Source organism: Arvicola amphibius, chromosome 6 (genome assembly GCF_903992535.2).
Source record: "Arvicola amphibius chromosome 6, mArvAmp1.2, whole genome shotgun sequence".
Taxonomy (NCBI): Eukaryota; Metazoa; Chordata; class Mammalia; order Rodentia; family Cricetidae; genus Arvicola; species Arvicola amphibius.
In genome coordinates, this window is record NC_052052.2 from 60743527 (window position 1) to 60766252 (window position 22726).

A 22726-nucleotide genomic window follows, 5' to 3' on the forward strand; every position below is an offset into this window, starting at 1 on the left:
TATGAAGATGTGGGAAATGCTTACTAGTGTTTCTCTCCTATGTCTTTGTGGCAAAGGGACTCGGGAAGTGGACTGATTCCTGGGTAAATAAACAGAGAAGGGAAGACAGCTGTTCCCCCTTCCTGTATTCTTCAGAAATGGGCTACGTATATACACAGCTTCTGTACAGCAATAATCTGAGCTTGGAGATCAGATTTCTTCCCAATTCATCTTGGAGAATTTTCTCTTTTCAGACAATATACAGAACGTTCACCAACTCACTCAGAAATAAATGGAAACCCCCCTCCACAGTGCTGGAACAGCAGGGAGGGAAAAAACTGGCATGTCTCAGAAGTAGGGGTAGATGACAGATAGATAGATAGATAGATAGATAGATAGATAGATAGATAGATAGATAGATGATAGATACATAGATAGATAGATGATAGATAGAGATAGATAGACGATAGATAGATAGATAGATAGATAGATAGATAGATGATGATAGATAGATAGATAGATAGATAGATAGATAGATAGATAGATAGATGATAGATAGAGATAGATAGATGATAGATAGATAGATAGATACATAGATAGATAGATAGATAGATAGATAGATAGATAGATAGATAGATAGATAGATAGATAGATGTAGGAAACAAAAGTGCTTTGAACAATTAATACTTCTGCTGAGGGCATCAAAAGCCCAAGTTGCTTAGACCAGCATACAATTTGCTGGTGGGAGATGTTTTCACCAACAATTCTGTGACTCACACATTTAGGAAGGAAAAGTGCAACAGAAAGGACTTTCTCCTCTGTACATGGAGAACACGAGACCTTGAGAGGGCCCCTGGGTGAGAGACAATATCTTCATGAGGAGAGTTTCTCTGTGATGTGTCTCATGTGAATATTACCAGAAACCACAGCCTCCTGAGAACTGGGTAAAGAGCAGTTCTGGGACCACTGGCTAGTCTCCGGGTGTTTTAAAGCATATGCCAGGCCCACTGGCTCTGGAAGATACCGTCTATCACCGGGTCTCCTGTAGGAGCACACAGGTCAACCCAGGACATGTGTGGGCTTGGTGACTCATCCACTGCGGCCTGCATTCATGATGTGTTGGAAGCGGCATTACCAAAGCAGTGGTTAAACGTAACTATCTGGGTCAGAAAGAGGTGAGCCAGCCAGCATAAGGTCCTAATGGGGCAGAGCGACCAGAATTTCTACATAGTTGATGGGGAAAAAGCCAGACTGGCCATGAAGCATCCCCTCGTACCAGTTCTCATCGATCTGATTAGTGAGCGTGATGATGTCACCCTCTTTAAAGCCCAGTTCCCCTTCGTTTTCAGGTTCAAAGTCATACAGGGCTCGGCAGCAGGGCTGATCCATCTGGACACCTGAGAATCAGAGGCAGAGAGAATATTAAGAAGTCACAGCGTATTTACTCAGCGGCACGCACTGCCTGCTCCACCCACCTTTCTGCCCCCTTCCCAGTCACTCATCTCCCTTCTCATCTTCATCTTCCCTTGGCGTCCACTACCAGGGCATCTTTATCCACTACCAGCTTTCCTATGTCCCGAAAGCTGTTCTTACGTAAAGCTTTATGAGTTGTTGAACATTCTTGGCTGCTATTTCCAGTATGAAAATAATGATTACATGTACTTTTGTGATAATTATAACAGAGTTCATCAGGTTTATCTTCCTGATAATGCCAAGAGATGGAGAAACAATGGCTTAAGAGTTTATAATTAAATTAAGGTTAATTACAGACATGGCTCCATTCATCTTAGTACTTTTAAATATCTTCCGATTCAAAATAGTATAATTAGCTACAGACAATATTCTAAAACCTTAGAATCATGGGTCAGCTTTCATTCTTTAACAACTCCAGACTATTGAGAACTGCAGTAACAATAGAAAGCCCTAGGCCCAGGGTTTCTCTCTGTTGGACCTGGCTCGAGTATTTCATTGACTTCTACATCCAAAATTATAGTTAACAGAAGTTGCCTTAAATGTTTGTGTCATTAAATGATAAAAGCCTTAAAAATCATAGTCTATGTTTGGTAAATTGAAGTGTAATGAACACACATAAGTACTGTGTAAGAGCCACAGCCTATAAGAATAATGTAATATATACTGGATAAATTAATGAAAAATGGACTGTATCCTAAAAGGGATCTATTTTAAATGAGTAAACATTAATACAGCATGCACACAAATACAAATATAGAAAAGTACTTATGGGTCCCACCCTAGCTTGATGTCTTAAAAGGGAAACAATACAATTAAATTTTTTTAATTTATAGGAGTCAGCAAGTGGGAAATTAAATGTATGTCTTGTTTCTGGGTGAGGAGAAGTACAGTCATAGATAATTCCCACAATGAACTCCAGGGCCACTGCTATCTGGGCCCCACACGGGGCAACACTGGGCACTCTGAACTATGCACAGAGCTCAGACTTCACTCTCTTCCCTTCATCACGACAGCATGTTATAAAGAGTTTGCTACTGCAGTAAATTAGTCTCTGGAGACACAGGAGAATGGGATGGAGCTGCACATCCCAACATCCATACTTAGAGTCAGACAGATTCCCCCTTCTCTAACCTAGACAATCTCACAGCAGGAAATGCCTGAAGAGAAAACCTGGGTCTGATTTGTAGGCGGGTAGTTGGGACTGATAACGGTGGTGGAGAGACTGAACTAGTGAGTACAGTCAATGTTCCCCGAGGGAAAAATATGGCTGTCATCATGCTGCCCACAGTTCTCAGAATGATGGACTGGTCTACAGGAGAGAGTAAACAGAAAACGCAGCAGGAGTTGAGGTTTGTAATCTATCCATCTGCAGATACAATCAGGCAATGCTTCCTGGAGCTACCGTCTGTGGGTGATAGGGGATGTGTGTGTGAGCACACACAGCCCAGGGCATTCTGTCCCCTTAGCAGACTCAAGAAGGAGGGAAAGGCAGGAGAAACCAGAGAATGGTTTACAATCACAGAGGAGGGTGAAGGACAACTAAGTGTTATCCAGGTGGTGGTGGCACACACCTTTAATCCCAGCACTTAGGAAGCCGAGGCAGGTGGATCTCTGTGAGTTTGAGGCCAGTATGATCTATAAAGTGAGATCCAGGACAGCCAAAACTACACAGAGAAACCTTGTCTCTAAAATCCATATGAAGAAAGAAAATACAATTAAGCGTTGTGGGAGGTCCTTGATACTAGAACATGAGAGGAAACATGAAGCCGAGAACATTTCAGAGAGAAGGGAGAGACAGTGGGATGGTGCAGCAAGGACAGCAATGTCCGTGAGCTGAGCTCCGACCTGACAGTCCTCTCATGAGGACTGGCTTGCTGTACAGCTCTTGTGCAGGGGAAACAACGGGATACTCTGAATGTTCTCAGTATTGTCTGAGTGTGTCCAAGCCGCAGAAAAAGGGATCTGTAGCCTTCCGCTGCTTACCTCCAGGTTTGGGTGTGCCTGTGTGGGAGAGACCACCGTTGGGCTGAGTACTGTCTCCAGTGGCAAACTCTAGGCTCATTCGAGGTTTCGGCTGATATTCCCTTCTGGGCTGAGACGAAGCTTGTCTTATTCTGTACAACAAAGAAAAGAAGCGACAGAGAATTATATAGCCAATTAAAAAGTAAACAGAAAGGCAGTAATTTCCAGGAACTGCCTGACCCACTTAGAAACCTGCTAAGATCTAGCGGAAAACGGACTAGGAAGCCTTGGTCTCCCAGGGGCATGCAATGTGTTCCTGGTGAAGCTTCTCTTTCACCTTGTCCTCACGGTCTCCCTTCTTTCTCTCAAGCTCCACCTCCTGCATTCAGAGCAGTTTATGCTAATATGCACCAGGTTAGGGTCAGGGACACAAACATGCACAAGACACAGTTGTTTCTCCAAAGCAGTGTGTGCCATAGAGGGGAGAGTGTGCCGCTGACCACCACAGACAAGAGTGTTGTTACTCTTCGACCTCCGCAAAGAGCTCAGAGTACATGGGGCCGAGATTAGAGGTGTGGAGAGTTCACTTACCCATGAAGAAGCTGAAAAATGGATTTAGGGAGGGAGAGCACGAGTCTACAGGAGAACATACATGTGAAAGAAAGCTATTCCGTGCAGGATGTGAGAAGGTTTGGAGGTCAGGTGGGGAGGATGGTCATGGACAGACTGGAGTGAGCAGACAGGGGTCACAGTGGGGAAGGAATAAAAACAGGAAAGGGACGGGGAAGCCTGCGCATTCTGCCCATCACCAGATCTTTCCTATTTTTAGGTATACAGTAAGACACATTTATTTAAATTTAAGGTGGGGAAGTTGAGGGTATGACAATTCTAGAATGATACCTATTTCAAACATGTTTGATATGGACAAAAAGAACATACTCCCTTCATTTTCAACAGATGTGAGAGGCACAGAGTGTTGCTGTAGGATTCTGATAAGTGGGTTTTAAGTCTTTCTATTATAGATGTGTTAGGCACACATCCACAAGGGTGCATAGAAGATTTTATACCAAAAAAAAAAAATCAAGTGAAGAAGGAGATTCTAAGATTCTAAGGAGAAGGGAAGGCCAGTTAGAACAAAGTGGAAAGCAGGCAACACTTCCCGGATGCAGCATGTGACCGGAGCCTTCACTGGACATCCAGCCACTGATCACCCCAGGGAGTTTACTCTGGACATGATCTTAAAAATAAAGGCTGCAACGTAATCCTTTGATGCAATTATTTAACAAAAAGCAATCCTCATTTATCTAGCTATATGAAGAAAGAATAGTAAGGTCCCTGGTTAGCAATAAGGTCACCTGGCTAAACAAAGTATGATTACTAAGGCCCCTGCCTTACGACGGTTCACGTCAACATTCTTTTGACACTACAGTGATACACAAGGGATTCCTGAGCAATAGCAACCACACTCCAAACTCTTGTGTTTTCTTAGACTGGTAACATGTAGTGTAATGTTCTCTCACAGTTCCAGGCACCACAAATCCTGCTCTGCCATGTAATCACTGAATAGACCACGGACAGCTTTCAGTACACTCAACAGTAAGCTATGCAGTTCTGGAGGTGAGGGGTACTGAACTCCTTTCATTTATGAGAATATAATTCAATCTGATGTTTTTCAAGGCACACCTGTATTATAGTACAGGGTCATAGCATATATCCTTTGAGGCTATACCTCACAACTCAAAAGAGTCCTGTTCACATAGAAAAACTAGTGCAGCTCACTGCGAGGAGGCCAAACAGGCACAGGAAAGCAGTCGTCTCTGAAAGGGGACAGCTGTATTATCATTCAAGAAAAAACAAGAATGAAAAGTCACAGGCTTCCAAACAGGCTCTGCTCGCCTGTGTGCTCTGCCCTTGGCCATTACATCATCTTCCTGAGTGCCACAGTGCCGCTCATCTGTTAGGACCACAGATCTCTTTCAAAGTGTTCCTATGTGTGGCAGCCACACAGAATATTACTCAGGAAATCCCAGTAGCCATGATCAACAGAATTCTGCTGCACCATCCATGGCAGCAAATATATAATTTATACATCAGCATCTCATAAACACAGGATTTGAGTCAGAAGAAAACAAGACAAGGAAGAGTGCAAAATAAAGTCAGGCAGTCAGCTTGCATGGTGCCTGTGTTGGATCAGCCAGGACGGATGGGCAGAAGCTCATCTCTAAATACTCTTTCATTTCCATTTCTCTGCACATCATTTTCCAGCAGCTGAGAACCCCAGGAAAGTGTAACTTACCTTTCCTCCAGTCTGACAGTGACTTGTTGCAGGATCTGTACTGCTTGTTTGTGGTATTCCAGCTGGGCTTGCACAAGGGCAGAGAGCTGGCTCACCTGTTCAATCTGTAGGATGGGGAGACCACATTTCAGTTACTAGGTTATGGCCGTGAAATGGTGTACAACATGCAGCCCAGCTGTTGGGGATGCCAATGACTCTGCCACCTGCCATGATCACACATGGTTCTTCAGGTTCTGGGTTGATTTAGGATCTGAGAGCATCCTTATACTTAGGACCCTGCATGTAGTGCCATAAGGAGAAGCAAAGAGTACCCTTGAGAAGGTCTCACTGTTTTCACTAAACAGTTTTGTGCTTAACTATTAACTTTCTGATAGGATGTAGCTTCTTTCACTGAGGTTCTATAAAAGAAAGATTGAGTAACTAGAGAACTCTTTGCTTCTTGCCTGCAGCAGCCAACATGAAATCCAAGCATCATTTTACATTCTAATAACTGCTGGTAATGTAAAAGAGGAAAATTGATTTCTCACTTCGGTACCATGGGATGGAATAAATCTTTTGACCTCTTAGCCTGATCCCAGTGGGATTTAAAGCTAATTATTGAATATTCTAAGTGGCCTAACTTTTAGGAGTCTTGTGCCGAGAACTATCTGAGTAGCAGCCTCCAAGCCAAGAAAAGCAATGAGCGCTGTCCTACAAGTTTGAGGGTGCAGGAGGAAGGCCCAGGCTACAAGGACACACACTGATTCAAGTTTCCTACACTTGAGTGATTAGGTGAACAAAAGTCATCTATAGACATCTCTAGATGATGAGGACTACCTGTGTTCAGCATGCCTTCCCTGCCTTTTAAGAGGTAAACCAATTAGGTAATGTGGTGGCTAATTTTGGATGACAACATGGTTAATTTAAAGGATTCTCAAAAAGCTAGCGAAGCATGATCTCTTGAGCCAGTCAGTGGAGATGCTTGCAGGCTTCCAGACTAGATTTGCATTTGAAACAGAGGATTGACCGAGAATGAGCTGTGCATATCTAACATGGTACACTGCCCAGTCCATTGATGGTCCAAATAAAGCAACCGGCAAAAGAAAGAGAATCAATCTCCTCTCTCCTGGGGCTGAAGATTCAGTTTCTCTTGCCTTTGGACATCAGAACTTCCAGCTTTCCATGCCTAAGACTTGTTCTCCACCTCTGCTAGGTTCTCTCGCCTCTGGCCACAGAATGAATTTAGTTTATCACCACCATTCATTCTTAGCCTTTAGAATCGACCTGAACAATGTTTCCAGCTTTTCTGGTTCCCCAACTTCCACGAGGTATATGAAGGACATATGAGCCTCAATCATCTCTCTAATGGTAAATTTTCTTTTCCTACCTGATCTCCAGCGAAGCATACAACACCTATACTACCTGAATCTATAGCCCTGTGCTTTTCTCTGAAGATTCCTCGCCAGTGCAAGTGACAAGTGTGGAAAATCCTGCAACCATCACAGCTGAATTGATGGGTTGGAAGGTGGATAAAAACCATGACAGCAAATCTGGCTTTTCTGATGCTTACATGTGTGAAAAAAGAAATTGGAAGAATTCATGTGCCAAGCCATGAGAGATAACTCAGTACTCTGAAGATGCAAAAACAACTTCTAAACCATCCCAACCATGCCTGAATATAGTACCTATGCTATAATCATCAATTTCAATTTGTATATTTTTTTCAACAAAAAATGCCAACCTCACCTCCACATATTGACCATCTTTATAATTTTGGATACAAAATTCTGTATACACTTTAGTTGTCATTCTTAACTGTAGGTAAATGTGCTCTATATTTAAACTATAGTTTGTAAGATGCTGGATTTATACATGGGTTGTCATAGGCATTCTTTATCTCTGCACTATTGGTAATACTTTAAAGTTCATTAATATACAAAGTTCTCGTCAAATCAAACTTCCAAGTTAAAGAAGGAACTTGCCATTTCTATGTCTACTTTATGACAAATGATTGAAAAGAAGCAAGCATCCATGGGCTCTCATCACTCAGTGTAACCAGACAGGAGCTTGTTCTGCCATGTATTTTTCAACACATCAGTGCTGTGCCTATATGAGAAAATTCAGTGAAAAACCCAGAGAAGAGTGGCTTACATCCATCTCCAAGAGATTAAACATGCTTGACTCGGCGATTTCTTTAGATTCATCGAATTTCTCCAGCGCCTGGCGAAGTTCTTCATCTGGGATCTTGCCTTGTCGCTTCTTCTTGTAATCAAAGTCCAAGCGCCGGCCTTCCAGCTTTTTCAGGTGATGCTGAAAAGTAAGGGCGAGAAGATGCTTCAAAAGGGCATCCTGCAGAAAAGGTCTGCTCGTGCCTCACTTCTCCTCCATCCTGAGGGCATCCTGTGGAAAAGATCTGCTCGTGCCTCACTTCTCCTCCATCCTGAGGGCATCCTGTGGAAAAGGTCTGCTCGTGCCTCACTTCTCCTCCATCCTGAGTAGCCTCCAAAATGGGTCTGGCTCTGTTTGATACTGGATCTTGCCAGAGAAATAAAGGCACGTGTGTCAGGAAAGGTACCATTTCAAAGAGTTAACTGTGGACTGACACCGTTACAAATAATTCAGAATGAGAACTGAATCATGCAACGACAAGTGTCCTTTTGATTTGGCATTTCCAAGCCAGAGCCAAGATAAATTATGCTTCCTCTTCCAAATGACAAGAGGAGGCTGTGAGTATGCATGCCCCACACACTCCTCCTCAAGAGAAAGGTACACACAAGAGCCCACATGCCCTCTTCCTTAAGAAAAAGCAGGGGAAAGTCCCCTGCTTTGAGGAAAATATGGAAGAAATGAAAATTCTTTTTTGACTAATCTAGTTGACCAGAATCACCTAATGTGTCAATTGAGAATATAGAACCCTGACTACCTGAGTCAGAACACCCAGGGCTGAGACTAGTAATCCACATCTCAGCACAGGCCCCCTTTGGTAGAGGTGGCTTTTAGGGGGCAGATGACTTAGCTTTACACCTCTCCGTGGACGGGTGACACAACTCAGTCACAAATGCAAATGGCAAGTGACCTTGGAAGAGATTTCATCAAATGCTCTCCTCCAACCTGCTTCAATCCCTCCCCACATCTGCAGTGGGGTTCCCAGCGTTTCTAGGGACTGGGTTAAGAAGGGTTTGTTTTTCTCTTAAAGATCAATAGCATTTTTTTTCCTTAATAGTTGTAGTATTCCATGACTAACAGGGAAGAGAAAAGAACGGCTTTCCCTTGTTCCTAGTGTGTAAGGATGAGGGAAGAAGATAAAATATTCAGGAGAAGTAAAGCCTGGGGAGCTAGGGATGGGTGATAGCCCATAGCCCCCCTTGGCCATGTCTCCTATCCTCAGCTCATGCTCTTATCCTAGCTACCTGGTTTCCTCTAGGCAGGACTCTTCTCAAAAAGTATTTGAACTCACAGTCAGTGGAAAAGCCCGTTGAATTCGTCAGAAATAGCTCAACTGTTCTGTGTGCTTTAGAAAGGGTGGTTATTTCTTCTCAATTCCAACAACAATCATGAAAATGTGTGCAAGAGTGATATAGTAGCTACTTATTCAAGCTAACAGAAAGTAGAATTAATATTTAAGGATCGCATCAGCCCAGCCCATCATTCATATTAACAAATATACAAATTCCCTGCTAAAGGACCTCCTTAGGTAGAAAAGAAATGGTGTCAAGACTGCTTTAACCAGGACGTTAAACCCAGAGGAGTGGATACAATGCCCAGGAGGAGCAGCAGAGATGCAGCTATGACAGCAGGTTGAAGCCTTCGGTCTTTGGTTCCTTCCGTCCTGTGGGACTGCTGGGAATTCAGGTGCCTGCTGCTGTGCAGCCCAGTAAGTGCCGCCCGAACAAATGAGAACCTGCGTGAGTCTGGAAAGATGAACTGCACAGACCTGAATCTCCCTCAGATCTTTGTCGTGGAGGTTCTGAAGGGGGTCGATGAAGTTCTGCTTCACCTCCATGTCCAAAGAGTCCTTCACCTCCGAGAGCTCCCTCATAGCTTCTCCTACCTCACCAAGAGCTGGACCTGAGAGGGGAAAGTGAAGAACAAAAATGAGGTGGTTTTCCAATAGCAGCCTTCAAGCTGACAATGTAAGGGCTGTCTCTGTCCTGTTACGACAGCAGGGACAAAGAGAGAGATCATGAAGCTCTTAAAGTAACAGTGTCTTTTCTGTTTCCCCGCAGACCATCCTGACAACTAGGTCCCACAGCACTTTCCAAGGAGGAATATCCCTCCTTACCAATAATATAATGTTTTACTCTGAGCAGCTTTTGGAAGGCTCTTTGTCCTCCATGATTAGTGCTAGTTTTCAGAAATATGAGATCAGATGCAACTCAACGCGTTTTTAGCAGAAGCAGACACCAAGAATGGAGAACTAGGGTCCAGAAAGACCCCACATCAACGGGGAGGGGTGAAGGCAGAAGGTCCTTAGGGTCTTGAGAGCCAGAGGAGAAAGGAGATGGGATAAATGGTATTTTGCCTGGGGCAGTAGAATCAGGTACCACATACAAATGAGCAGCAGATTAATCAGAGAAAGCCCAGGTGGCAGGGTGGCAAATCATGCTGATTGTGACTGCTCACTCTGTCAGCAAACCCAGCTCCTGCCAGATATACCCAGTAAAGTGCCAAGGCATCTGGGCATGTCTGCCAAAACTGTTGTCAAGGCTGGGGTCCCTTTAGAGGAAGAGGACAAAAGCCCTTAGACAAATCACTTTAGATATTAGCAATCCTAAAATCACATTTAGCCCTCATGTGTAATATCTAAAAGTGAGAAATAAAATATAAAATAGCTGAATAATGATCTCTAGAGTTGCTTCTTATCAGCATTGTAACCTCCAGGGGGCGCTACAGAATGCCAAAGGCTATTTACCAAAGTTGCAATCATCGCCCAGCTCCCTGCCGAACTTGAGCATGGCCTCTGCCAACAGTGCTTCCGCCTGAGGATAGCCTGGCCCCTTCTCCTGGCCGCGGATTTTTGACATGGTGTTGATCATGCTGAGCTTCGCTCTGGAGGCTTAAGACAAAGACAGAAGACCCTTTAGATGCAAACACCACCACATGATAGGAACAGGCCTGACGGGACAACCCAGCCTCAAACCAGCCTGCACACCCTCTCAGCTCCTAAGGCTGCACCTTCACTGGGCTAACAGTCTTTGCATACAATACGTGGGCAACCGAATATGCAACTGTAATCTATGTAGAATTATGCAGCAAGGCAAAGCACTGGTCTCGATGAGGCAGCACCACGGGCTAGGATGCTGTCCCCCATCATCCCATCCTTACTGCAGTGACTCTGGAGGCTTGGCTGGCTACAAAGAGCATTCTGGAAATACCTGGACTATATGCTCATCTCCAAGATTTGTTCCTGTTTAATATCTCAGCTCAAGGAGTCTGTGGGTTAAGATAAGGAACGATGATGAACTCAAGAAGTGTGGACCTGGGCTTCGTTTCACTTACATGTTTAAAATAAAGCAATTTTCAAAGTCGTTCCTCAACTAAGAATAAAATACTATATTCATTAAAATATCTAATTACTTCTCTTAAACATGTCAGCTGAAGATTGGTTTGGATTCTCAAAGATTACATCTCGATTCCTTTTCTATTTTTACTTTTACAGGAAGGTGCCTAGAAAGTAGTTCCAGTTTTAGTGGAGGGAGTGTTTCAGAAACGTACTATTGACGACTAAGATCTGACTGGCTCTAGGTGAATTACTCATTATCGGAGTTGATTATACATTAACTTTGGACTGCGTCCACAGTGGTAGCTGCACAGAAACCCTCGAGGAAATCACAGCTGAAAGTCAAAGTACTTCTAACATTCGGGGACTAATATTTGACCTTAAACATACAATTCAAATAGGCTTTTATTTACACTTTGGACTTCCAAGGCATAGAGTGGCAATGAGAAAAGTTATCCGTATTGACAAAGGTTATAGTGACCTGAAGACAAAGTCTGTTATAAGAGCAATTAGAGAGAAGTGTTTGTACTGCAATGAGTCACCGAGACAGGGCTCGCAGGGAGGGGCATTGCAAAGGAAAGTACCCATAGGAAAGCATCATTGAGCTTTGAACCATAGAGCATGCGGCAGCAAGTGACACTAAGATCACACATAAAGCTGGATACCCCCACAAAACATAAAATTTTCCTTTTATTTATCTCAAGCTTTTATAGAAAAGTATATAAAACATATTAAATTTGAGGAAGTTGAAGTGCTTGATAATCCCTATTCATTGGAGCAGCTACAGCAGCTGAGGGCTGCATCAGTGTTAGGACAGACACTAGACAGCGGGCATGAGATGCAGCTACAGCAGCTGAGGGCTGCATCAGTGCTAGGACAGACACTAGACAGCGGGCATGAGAAGCAGCTACAGCAGCTGACAGACACTAGACGACTACTGAAAACAGAACACAAGGACTGCGGCCCACACAAGGGTCACTAGAAGGAACCGTAGGACCCCAACTTCGAACAAGAAAAGATGGGCTAGCCTTTTTGTCTGGGCTGCGACCCTGGGCTGCCTGGAATCCCTGATCCTGTGCCCTGACATTCCATCTGAACTGGTGAGTGAATGCGGACCCTGGGGCAACCTGCCCTGGAAGAGAGCACAGACCTCCTACCCCCACTTCCCTTTGCAGGCTTGTGTCTCCCAAGCTTTCTCTAGTGTTCTCAGGTGTCCTGCTCCTGTTCTAAGGCCATCCACCCAAAGGGGTCAGACTCTAGCCTCCAGGCAGGTCTGAGGATTCCTACGGAGGGGTGCTGGCTCCTTCAGATTGTGCTGCCAGGTTCGCTGTGTGGTATTCCATCCCGCCCTGCCCCCACCTTGGCCCTTTTGTCTGGGCTGCCTGGAATCCTTGATCCTGTGCCCTGACATTCCATCTGAACTGGTGAGTGAATGCGGACCCTGGGGCAACCTGCCCTGGAAGAGAGCACAGACCCCCTACCCCCACTTCCCTCTGCAGGCTTGTGTCCATTTCTCCCGTCCCTGTGTCTCCCAAGATTTCCCTAGTGTTCTCAGGTGTCCTGCTCCTGTTCTAAGGCCATCCACCCAGAGGAGTCAGACTCTGGCCTCCAGGCAGGTCTGAGGATTCCTGCAAGGGAGTGCGGGCTTCTCCAGATTGTGACGCAAGGAATAGGTCCTCCTCTCCCACTGGGGAGATCCAACCAGTTTCAGTCACAGCAAAGATTGGTCTAGGACACCAAACGCCTCCGGGCTCCTTTTGAAGGAAGAGATGGGCAGGCGCCAATGCAGGAGCTCCTCCAACAACATGAAAGGCAACATGACATCACCACAAGCCAGACATCCCGAAACAACAAGAATTGAACACCCTACCCCAGAAGATATAGAAGAAACCGACCTTAAACAGTACTTTATGAAAATAATAGAGGACCTTAAACAGGAGGTAAAAAACTGCCATAAAGAAATGGAGATGACAAACAAAAAGGTAGAGGAAATAAATAAATCTCTCAAAGATACCCAAGAAAAACAAGAATAACAAGAAAAAGCAATCAAGCAGGTAAGGGAAACAGTACAAGACCTGATAAATGAAATGGAGGTATTGAAGAAAACACAATCTGAGGGACGACTGGAAATGGAAACTCTGAGTAAACGAACAGAAACTTCAGAGACAAGTATTTCCAACCGAATACAAGAGATGGAAGAAAGAATCTCGGACTCTGAAGATACAATAGAGGAAATAAACTCACAGATTAAAGAACTAAACAAATCTAATAAATTCTTAACACAAAATATTCAGGAAATCTGGGACACCATGAAAAGACCAAACCTAAGAATAATTGGGGTAGAAGAAGGAGAAGAATTACAACTCAAAGGCCCAGAAAACATATTCAACAAAATTATAGAAGAAAACTTCCCCAACCTAAAGAAGGATGTTCCTATGAAGGTACAAGAAGCCTACAGAACACCAAATAGACTGGATCAAAAGAAAGCATCCCCACGCCATATAATAATCAAAACACAAAACATACAGAATAAAGAACAGATATTAAGAGCTGCAAAGGAAAAAGGTCAAGTAACATATAAAGGGAAACCTATCAGAATTACACCCGATTTCTCAATGGAAACCATGAAAGCCAGAAGAGCTTGGATAGATGTGCTACAGACACTAAGGGAACATGGATGCAAGCCTAGACTATTATACCCAGCAAAGCTTGCATTCACCATTGATGGAGAAAACAAGATATTCCAGGACAAAAACAGATTTAAACAATACGCAGCCACAAATCCAGCCTTGCAGAAAGTAATAGAAGGAAAATCACAAACCAAGGAGTCCAACAACGCCCACAATAACGCAGGCATCTAGCGACCCTTCGCCACCACAACTAGAAGAAGGGAAACACACAAACTCTACTACTAAAAATGACTGAAGTTAACAACCACTGGTCATTAATATCACTTAATATCAATGGACTCAATTCACCTATAAAAAGGCACAGGCTAAGAGACTGGATACGAAAACAGAATCCAACATTTTGCTGTTTACAAGAAACACACCTCAACCACAAAGACAGACACCTACTCAGAGTAAAGGGTTGGGAAAAGGTTTATCAAGCAAATGGCCCTAAGAAACAAGCGGGTGTGGCCATACTAATTTCCAACAAAGTTGACTTCAAACTAAAATCAATCAGAAGAGATGGAAAGGGACACTTTATACTCATAACAGGAAAAATCCATCAGAATGAAGTCTCAATCCTGAATATCTATGCCCCTAATATAAGAGCTCCCACTTATGTAAAAGAAACACTTCTAGATCTCAAGGCAGCCATCAAACCACACACACTAATAGTTGGAGACTTCAACACTCCCCTCTCACCAATGGACAGGTCAATCAGACAGAAACCTAACAGAGAATTGAAAGACTTAATAGAGGTAATGAACCAAATGGACTTAACAGACATCTATAGAACATTCCACCCAAATAGGAAAGAATATACCTTCTTCTCTGCGGCTCATGGAACCTTTTCGAAAATTGACCATATACTTGGTAACAAAGTAAACTTCCACAATTACAAAAAAATATTAGTAACCACCTGTGTCTTATCGGATCACCATGGACTAAAATTAGAATTCAACAACAATGCTACCCCCAGAAAGCCCACAAACTCATGGAAACTGAACAGTCAACTACTGACCCACACCTGGGTCAAGGAAGAAATAAAGAAAGAAATTAAAGTCTTTCTTGAATTTAATGAAAACAAAGACACAACATACTCAAACCTATGGGACACAATGAAAGCAGTGCTAAGAGGAAAGTTCATAGCACTAAGTGCCCACTTAAAGAAAACGGAGAAAGCACTCATTGGTGACTTAACAGCACACCTGAAAGCTCTGGAAAAAAAAGAAGCAGACTCACCTAGGAGAAGTAGAAGACTGGAAATAATCAAACTGAGGGCAGAAATCAACAAAATAGAAACACAGAAAACAATCCAAAGAATCAATGAAACAAGAAGCTGGTTCTTGGAGAAAATCAACAAGATTGACAAACCCTTAGCCAAACTAATCAAACGGCAGAGGGAGAATACACAAATTAATAAGATCAGAAATGAAAAGGGGGACATAACCACAGACACAGAGCAAATTCAGAGAATCATTAGATCTTACTACAAAAGCCTGTATGCCACAAAATTGGAAAATGTAAAAGAAATGGACACTTTTTTAGATAAATACCATATACCAAAGTTAAACCAGGACCAGGTAAATGCTCTAAATCGTCCTGTTAGTCGCGAAGAATTAGAAACTGTTATCAGAAACCTCCCTACCAAAAAGAGCCCAGGACCAGATGGTTTCAATGCGGAATTCTACCAGAACTTCCAAGAAGACCTAATACCTATACTCCTTAAGGTATTTCATAATATAGAAACACAAGAGTCACTGCCAAATTCCTTCTATGAAGCCACAGTTACCCTGATACCTAAACCACACAAAGACTCAACCAAGAAAGAGAATTACAGGCCAATCTCACTCATGAACATTGACGCAAAAATTCTCAATAAAATACTGGCAAACCGAATCCAAGAACACATTAGAAAAATTATCCATTACGATCAAGTAGGCTTCATCCCAGAGATGCAGGGCTGGTTCAACATACGAAAATCTATCAATGTAATCCATCATATAAATAAACTGAAGGAAAAAAACCATATGGTCATCTCATTAGATGCTGAAAAAGCATTTGACAAAATTCAGCACCCTTTTATGATAAAGGTCTTGGAGAGATTAGGGATACAAGGGTCATTCCTAAATATAATAAAAGCTATTTACAGCAAGCCGACAGCTAACATCAAACTAAACGGAGAGAAACTTAAGGCTATCCCACTAAATTCAGGAACACGACAAGGCTGTCCACTCTCTCCTTATCTCTTCAATATAGTGCTTGAAGTTCTAGCAATAGCAATAAGACAACATAAGGGAATCAAGGGGATTCAATTTGGAAAGGAAGAAGTTAAACTTTCGTTATTTGCAGATGATATGATAGTATACATAAGCGACCCCAAAAACTCCATCAAAGAACTCTTACAGCTGATAAACTCCTTCAGTAACGTGGCAGGTTACAAGATTAACTCCAAAAAATCAGTCGCCCTCCTATACACAAAGGATAAGGAAGCAGAGAGGGAAATCAAAGAAGTATCACCTTTCACAATAGCCACAAATAGCATAAGATATCTGGGAGTATCTCTAACCAAGGAAGTGAAGGATCTATTTGACAAGAACTTTAAGTCTTTGAAGAAAGAAATTGAAGAGGATACCAGAAAATGGAAGGATCTCCCCTGCTCGTGGATTGGGAGGATCAACATAGTAAAAATGGCAATTCTACCAAAAGCAATCTATAGATTCAATGCAATCCCAATCAAGGTCCCATTAAAATTCTTCACAGAGATTGAGAGGACAATAATCAACTTTATATGGAAAAACAAGAAACCCAGGATAGCCAAAAAAATCTTATACAATAAAGGTTCTTCTGGAGGCATTACCATCCCTGACTTCAAACTCTATTACAAAGCTACAGTATTGAAAACAGCTTGGTATTGGCATAAAAACAGAGAAGTTGACCAATGGAATCGTATAGAAGACCCGGATCTTAAACCACAAACCTATGAACACCTGATTTTTGATAAAGGAGCCAAAAGTACACAATGGAAGAAAGAGGGCATCTTCAACAAATGGTGCTGGCATAACTGGATGTCAACCTGTAGAAGAATGAAAGTAGATCCATATCTATCACCATGCACAAAACTCAAGTCCAAATGGATTAAAGACCTCAATATTAATTTGAACACATTGAGCTTGATAGAGGAGAAAGTGGGAAGTACTCTACAACAAATGGGCACAGGGAACCGTTTCCTACGCATAACCCCAGCTGCACAGACTTTAAGGGCAACATTGAATAAATGGGACCTCCTGAAGTTGAGCAGCTTCTGTAAAGCAAAGGACATTGTCACTAAGACACAAAGGCAGCCTACTGACTGGGAAAAGATCTTCACCAACCCTGCAACTGACAAAGGTCTGATCTCTAAAATATATAAGGAACTCAAGAGACTAGACGGTAAAATGCCAATTAACCCAATTAAAAAATGGGGCGCTGAACTGAACAGAGAATTCTCAACAGAAGAAGTTCGAATGGCCAAAAGACACTTAAGGTCATGCTCAACCTCCTTAGCTATCAGGGAAATGCAAATCAAAACAACTTTGAGATATCACCTTACACCTGTCAGATTGGCTAAAATCCAAAACACCAATAATAACCTTTGCTGGAGAGGTTGTGGGGTAAGGGGTACACTCATCCATTGCTGGTGGGAATGCACACTTGTGCAACCACTTTGGAAAGCAGTGTGGCGGTTTCTCAGGAAATTCGGGATCAACCTACCCCAGGACCCAGCAATTCCACTATTGGGAATCTACCCAAGAGATGCCCAATCATACAACAAAAGCATATGCTCATCTATGTTCATAGCAGCATTATTTGTAATAGCCAGATCCTGGAAACAACCTAGATGCCCTTCAGTGGAAGAATGGATGAAGAAACTGTGGAATATATACATGCTAGAATACTACTCAGCGGTAAAAAACAATGACATCTTGAATTTTGCAGGCAAATGGATGGAAATAGAAAACACTATTCTGAGTGAGGTAACCCAGACCCAAAAAGATGAACATGGGATGTACTCACTCATAATCGGTTTCTAGCCATAATTAAAGGACATCGAGCCTATAAATTTGGGATCCTTGAGAAGATAATAAGAAGGTTAACTCCCAAAAAAAGATATAGTAATCCTCCTGGATATTGGAAGTAGACACGATCGCCAGGCAAAATTGGGAACTTGAGGGTTGGGCAAGACTGGGCCAAGGGAAGATGGGGAGAGAAAAGTGTGAAGGGGAGAACGGGGGGAGCTCGGAGGAATGGGGTGCTTGGGATATAGGAAGGGTGGTTATGGGAGCAGGGAAGCATATATATTAATTTAAAGAGCTACCTGAGGGTTGTCAAGAGACTTGACCCTAGAGGGGTTCCCAGGTTTCCAGGGAGACGCCCCCAGTTAGTTCCTTGGGCAGCTGAGGAGAGGGAGCCTGAAAAGGCCAGTTCCTATAGCCATACTGATGAATTTCTTGCATATCACCATAGAACCTCCACCTGACGATAGATGAAGAAAATGACAGAGCCCCACATTGGAGCACCGGACTGAGCTCCCAAGGTCCTGATGAGGAGCAGAAGGAGAGAGAACATGAGAAAGAAAGTCAGGACCGGGAGGGAACCTCCAGCTGGCGACAGATGGGGAAGGTGACTGAGCCCCACATTGGAGCACTGGACTGAGCTCCCAAGGTCCTGATGAGGAGCAGAAGGAGCGAGAACATGAGGGAGAAAGTCAGGAACGAGAGGGGTGCGTTCACTCATGGAGACGGTGGGACAGAACTAATGGGAGATCACCAACTCCAGTTGGAATGGGACTGATGGATCATGCGACCAAACCCGTCTCTCTGAATGTGGCCAACAGCGGGGGCTGACTGAGAAGCAAAGGACAATGGCTCTGGGCTCTGAGTCTTCTGCATGGACGGGCTCTGTGGGAGCCTTCTCAGCTTGGTCGATCACCATCCTGGTCCAGGGGGGGAGTTGGGAGGACCCTGATCTTAGCATAGAGTGGGGAACCCTGATGGCTCCTTGGCCTTGAGAGGGAGGGAGGGGAGGTTTGGGTGGAGGGGAGGGGAGGGAAGGGGGAGAAGGAGGGGAGGGAAGGGGGAGGAGGAGGGAAGGAGATGGAAATTTTTTAAATATAAAAAAAAAAATAAACCATGAGGGAAAAAAAAAAAAAAAAAGAAAAGATGGGCTACACACAAAAGATACATTAGAAAAACTGGAGCAATAAATTGAAATGTATTTCAGAAAATATTAAGAAAATAACTGTCAATTAACAATGGCATAGAAAGGTCCAATAGTCACGTTTTCAAATGACACCACCAAGGTTTCAATTCTTATTTTTTTCCCCAAATTAATTAAAGAGGCATTTCACTAAAGAAAAGTATAAATCAGGAAAAGGGATAGGAATGAAATCTAGGAAATATAAAATGCAATACAGGGAAACACACAAAAAACACATGACAACAAGAGCCCTCCAGGAGGCTGTGTGTCAGGAGCCACCACAGCTGTGGCACTTGTGCGGCTCCAGGGTAGCACAGGTTAATGCTGATGTGGGCCTGCTCCCCATGTTCCCCAGTGAGATCTAACAAACAACGACATAAACACACTGAGAAAGTCACAGGGACAGACACAATCATGGGAGGGCAGGCGAGGAACAGACAGTTTTCATCTTCTGAAATGGGAATCGGCAAGAAGACAGCTAAAGCTGGGAAGAAGAAGCAGGCTCAATGCAGGACTTAATTCATGACTGGAGATAGAAACCAAACAACCAATGAAAGAAAACACCCAAAACCCAAACAAACAAACAAACAAACAGAAAACAAAACAAGACACCCAAAACCCAAACCATAAAACAAAACAAAAAACCCCAAAATCCAAACCAAAACAAAACATTCAAAACCCAAAACAAACAAAACAAAACATTCAAAACCCAAAACAAACAAAACAAAACAAAACAACAACAACAAAAAAACCCAAAACCAAACGCTTTTAAAAAACAAAACAAAGAACAGTCAAGAGTCTAAAATGTTAGTTTTCAGGAGCAGATATGGGGACAGGGATCTAAACCCTGAGGGAAACTGGAAGTTTTTCATACAGTACTTTTTGTGTAAAGTAACTTTAAATAACATGTTCATAAATTATTTTCCTATCAAAGAAGAAATTAATTAAAACTGCTTTCCAGCCCCCGACCCCACTCCCCAGGAGAACAATTTAGCCATTATCTCGTGGTTATGGTGGATGAATAGCGATCTGACAGGCTAGCCATGTGTAACTTTGAGGGCCTTCCAAGTGTGACTATAGCAAGTGTTCACTAGCTTAATGGGCCAGGAGAGGAAAGTTAATGAGGATTGACATGTAAAATGGGATCAGAAAACAGCATCAAAGGAAAAGACTCGGTGGATCTATGTGAGGCGATTTTCTGGAAAGACATTTACTGGGTAAATGGCAAGAGCAAAACAGAAAATTAGGATGACCACAAAAGGTTGAGAAACAGCTCTGCTGCTGCGACCCCAGCACAGAGAACAGCTTCTTTCCTACCTCGAAATCTCTCTACCTTTGAAAGAATACAAATGGGGGAGTCTGGATTGTTACCAGCTCCTAGAGTGAGCCCTATACAGCCTCTAGGCTCCTGCTGAGCTTTCTAATTCTGGGCACAGCTTAAGGGAAACCCAGGCTCCACACTGAGCAATGCAGCACTCGGCTGGCTCTGCCTGCAGTTCTCTGGTCAAAAGCAGTGTCCCTGGGAGTCACAGCTTAGCCATCCTAACTCTGCCTGTCCACCAAAGCAGAAACTAGGAAACTAGCAGGGAACGCTCAACAGTCTTCCATCTATCGTCTTCCATCTAATTTTTATATCTTAATCCAAAGAGGCAACCAGGAAGTCAGATCCTAATCAGGTCTTGCCTTCTTTCATGGGAAGCTGTGAACTTTGAACTACTTTGAAGCTTTGACCTCTTGAAGACGTAGGGAGAAGGCCAGGCTGTACACCTTTCCAGCATGTATCCTGAAGATGATCTAATTCAGCAGGCTGTTATCAACATTCACTGATAAAGAGCAAACCGTCTAAGCACAGGTCAGCAGCCTGTATTAGATGGCGGAGCTCTTTCTCCTCCTTCCCACCGGGTCCGGGCTCTTCTGCTGTGAGAGAACAGCAATGCTCTCAGGACACACCGTGGTCGTGCAGGGAACTGTGTTTCATGGAGTCCCTTTCCATGAACATTTCCACCTGCCCAGTGACGACTGGTCCACAGCAAAGGTTTGCAAAATGGGAGTGGGGAAGACAAAGTAGCAATAGGACAGCAGGAAGGTGGTCATTGGTTGGAGGGGTGAGGGGAGGGGACAAGGGTGTTTTCTTCTCTCTGTGGGTTAAATTACTTCACTGAAGTTTCAAATGTTCCTCTGACTGCTTTATTTAGAAGCCTCCCTTTTCAAATGTCCTCCAGCTTCCCTCTGTGCTGAGAAATGGAGCATGAGGATGATAGACTCGACTCCCTGCGGTGCTTGCTCTGATGGGCAGCTGGCTGGAGATCAGGAGCACCATGGGTGGCCTGGCTGGCATTTCCCTCATGGGCATTAGGGCCCACAGTTGCCATGCCTCGGTCTTAGGACTTCCTTCCTAACCACAGTTAGGATGTAGAATCCCACATCCTTCCTGCTCAGTTGTCCACAAGGGAGGCAGTCACCCACACATCCCTAGGAAGCACCACTTTTGAGGCACACTATCAAAATCAGCTTAATGACAAAAACTGGGCCATCTTTGTGAATCAGGAAACAAACTCCCATTTCCCCCAACAACGCAGACAGTCCACAAGCTGAATTATGAGTCCTTGATAAAAAGAACCAAGACCACAGATCAATTTAAAGTGGTAGCTCAGTAGTGTGGACACTCAAGGGCAGTTGTTCTCACCCTGTGACCCTTATGACAAACTTCTACTTCTAAAAATATTTATGTTATGATTTATTACAGTAGTAAAATTACAGTTATGAAGTAGCAACACAAATAATTTATGGCTGGAGACCACCACAACATGAGGCACTGAGTTAAAGGGTCACAGCATTAGGACGGTTGAGAATCACTGCTCTGGAGGCTGAGACCTGCAGGCTGGGTGAATCAGAGGCCAGCTGACTACACAGGGATCGAGGGCAGCCTGGGCACAGAGCAGCACCCTTTCTCTGACATGCACCAAATAAATCAGTCATTCAGTCATTTTGGAGATCACACAGGAAGGATTTGTGCATCTCCTGTATAGTAAAGTTTGGAATTTCACCGCTAGATTGGTTGTTTACCAAAAATCGAATACTTTGAAGGATTCCCCTGTAATGATAAATGACAGAGTATTTGTTAGGCACCTATTCTGTGAGGGCAGCTGTGCTAGTGAGGCCTGCTCTCAAGAAGCTTGTCATCTACTGTCAGACAGTCCCTCAAAGACGCGAGGCAGGAAGTGGCCCACACTGTAAGGCATTTACGCCATAGAGAAGAACACAGTCTCCAAAACAGCAAGGCTGGGAGGCTCCTGAAGCAAGTGCTACTCAGATGCATTTCTGGAAAGTGAACTTAAAAAGGCAGAGTTAGAAAATCCATCCTGATGATCTGCAGAAACCAGCTAAGCATAAGAAACAGATGCTCCAGGAACTCCAGGTTCCTGAGCAGAACGCTCAGGTACCGCTCTGGGGGAAGAGCAAATTTGGATACGAATGTGCCAATATTCACTACATCTGAACACAGTTCTGTGACACCGCCTCTTTGGATGCTTCCCCCAGAAATGTGTCCATGGACAACACAGATGTGCACAGGTGTGCTAGTCAGTTGAACTGAAGAGCCACCACGGAAACAAGCCAGCTGTTTTAGTC

At 43.5% G+C, this 22726-nt stretch overlaps 1 protein-coding gene across 1 annotated transcript in view; it reads right to left on the reverse strand.

Moving 5' to 3' along the window:
- Positions 1–1176: 1176 nt before the first annotated feature.
- The window catches only part of Sh3gl2 (SH3 domain containing GRB2 like 2, endophilin A1), a 45454-nt gene continuing 23904 nt past the window's right edge, over positions 1177–22726 (reverse strand). The window contains exons 3-8 of the mRNA XM_038334657.1: positions 10602–10745; positions 9624–9757; positions 7841–7999; positions 5711–5814; positions 3436–3566; positions 1177–1376 (exon numbers count right to left, since the gene is read on the reverse strand). Of these exons, the coding sequence (XP_038190585.1) occupies positions 1177–1376; positions 3436–3566; positions 5711–5814; positions 7841–7999; positions 9624–9757; positions 10602–10745 (872 nt within the window). The remainder of the gene's footprint in view (positions 1377–3435; positions 3567–5710; positions 5815–7840; positions 8000–9623; positions 9758–10601; positions 10746–22726) is intronic.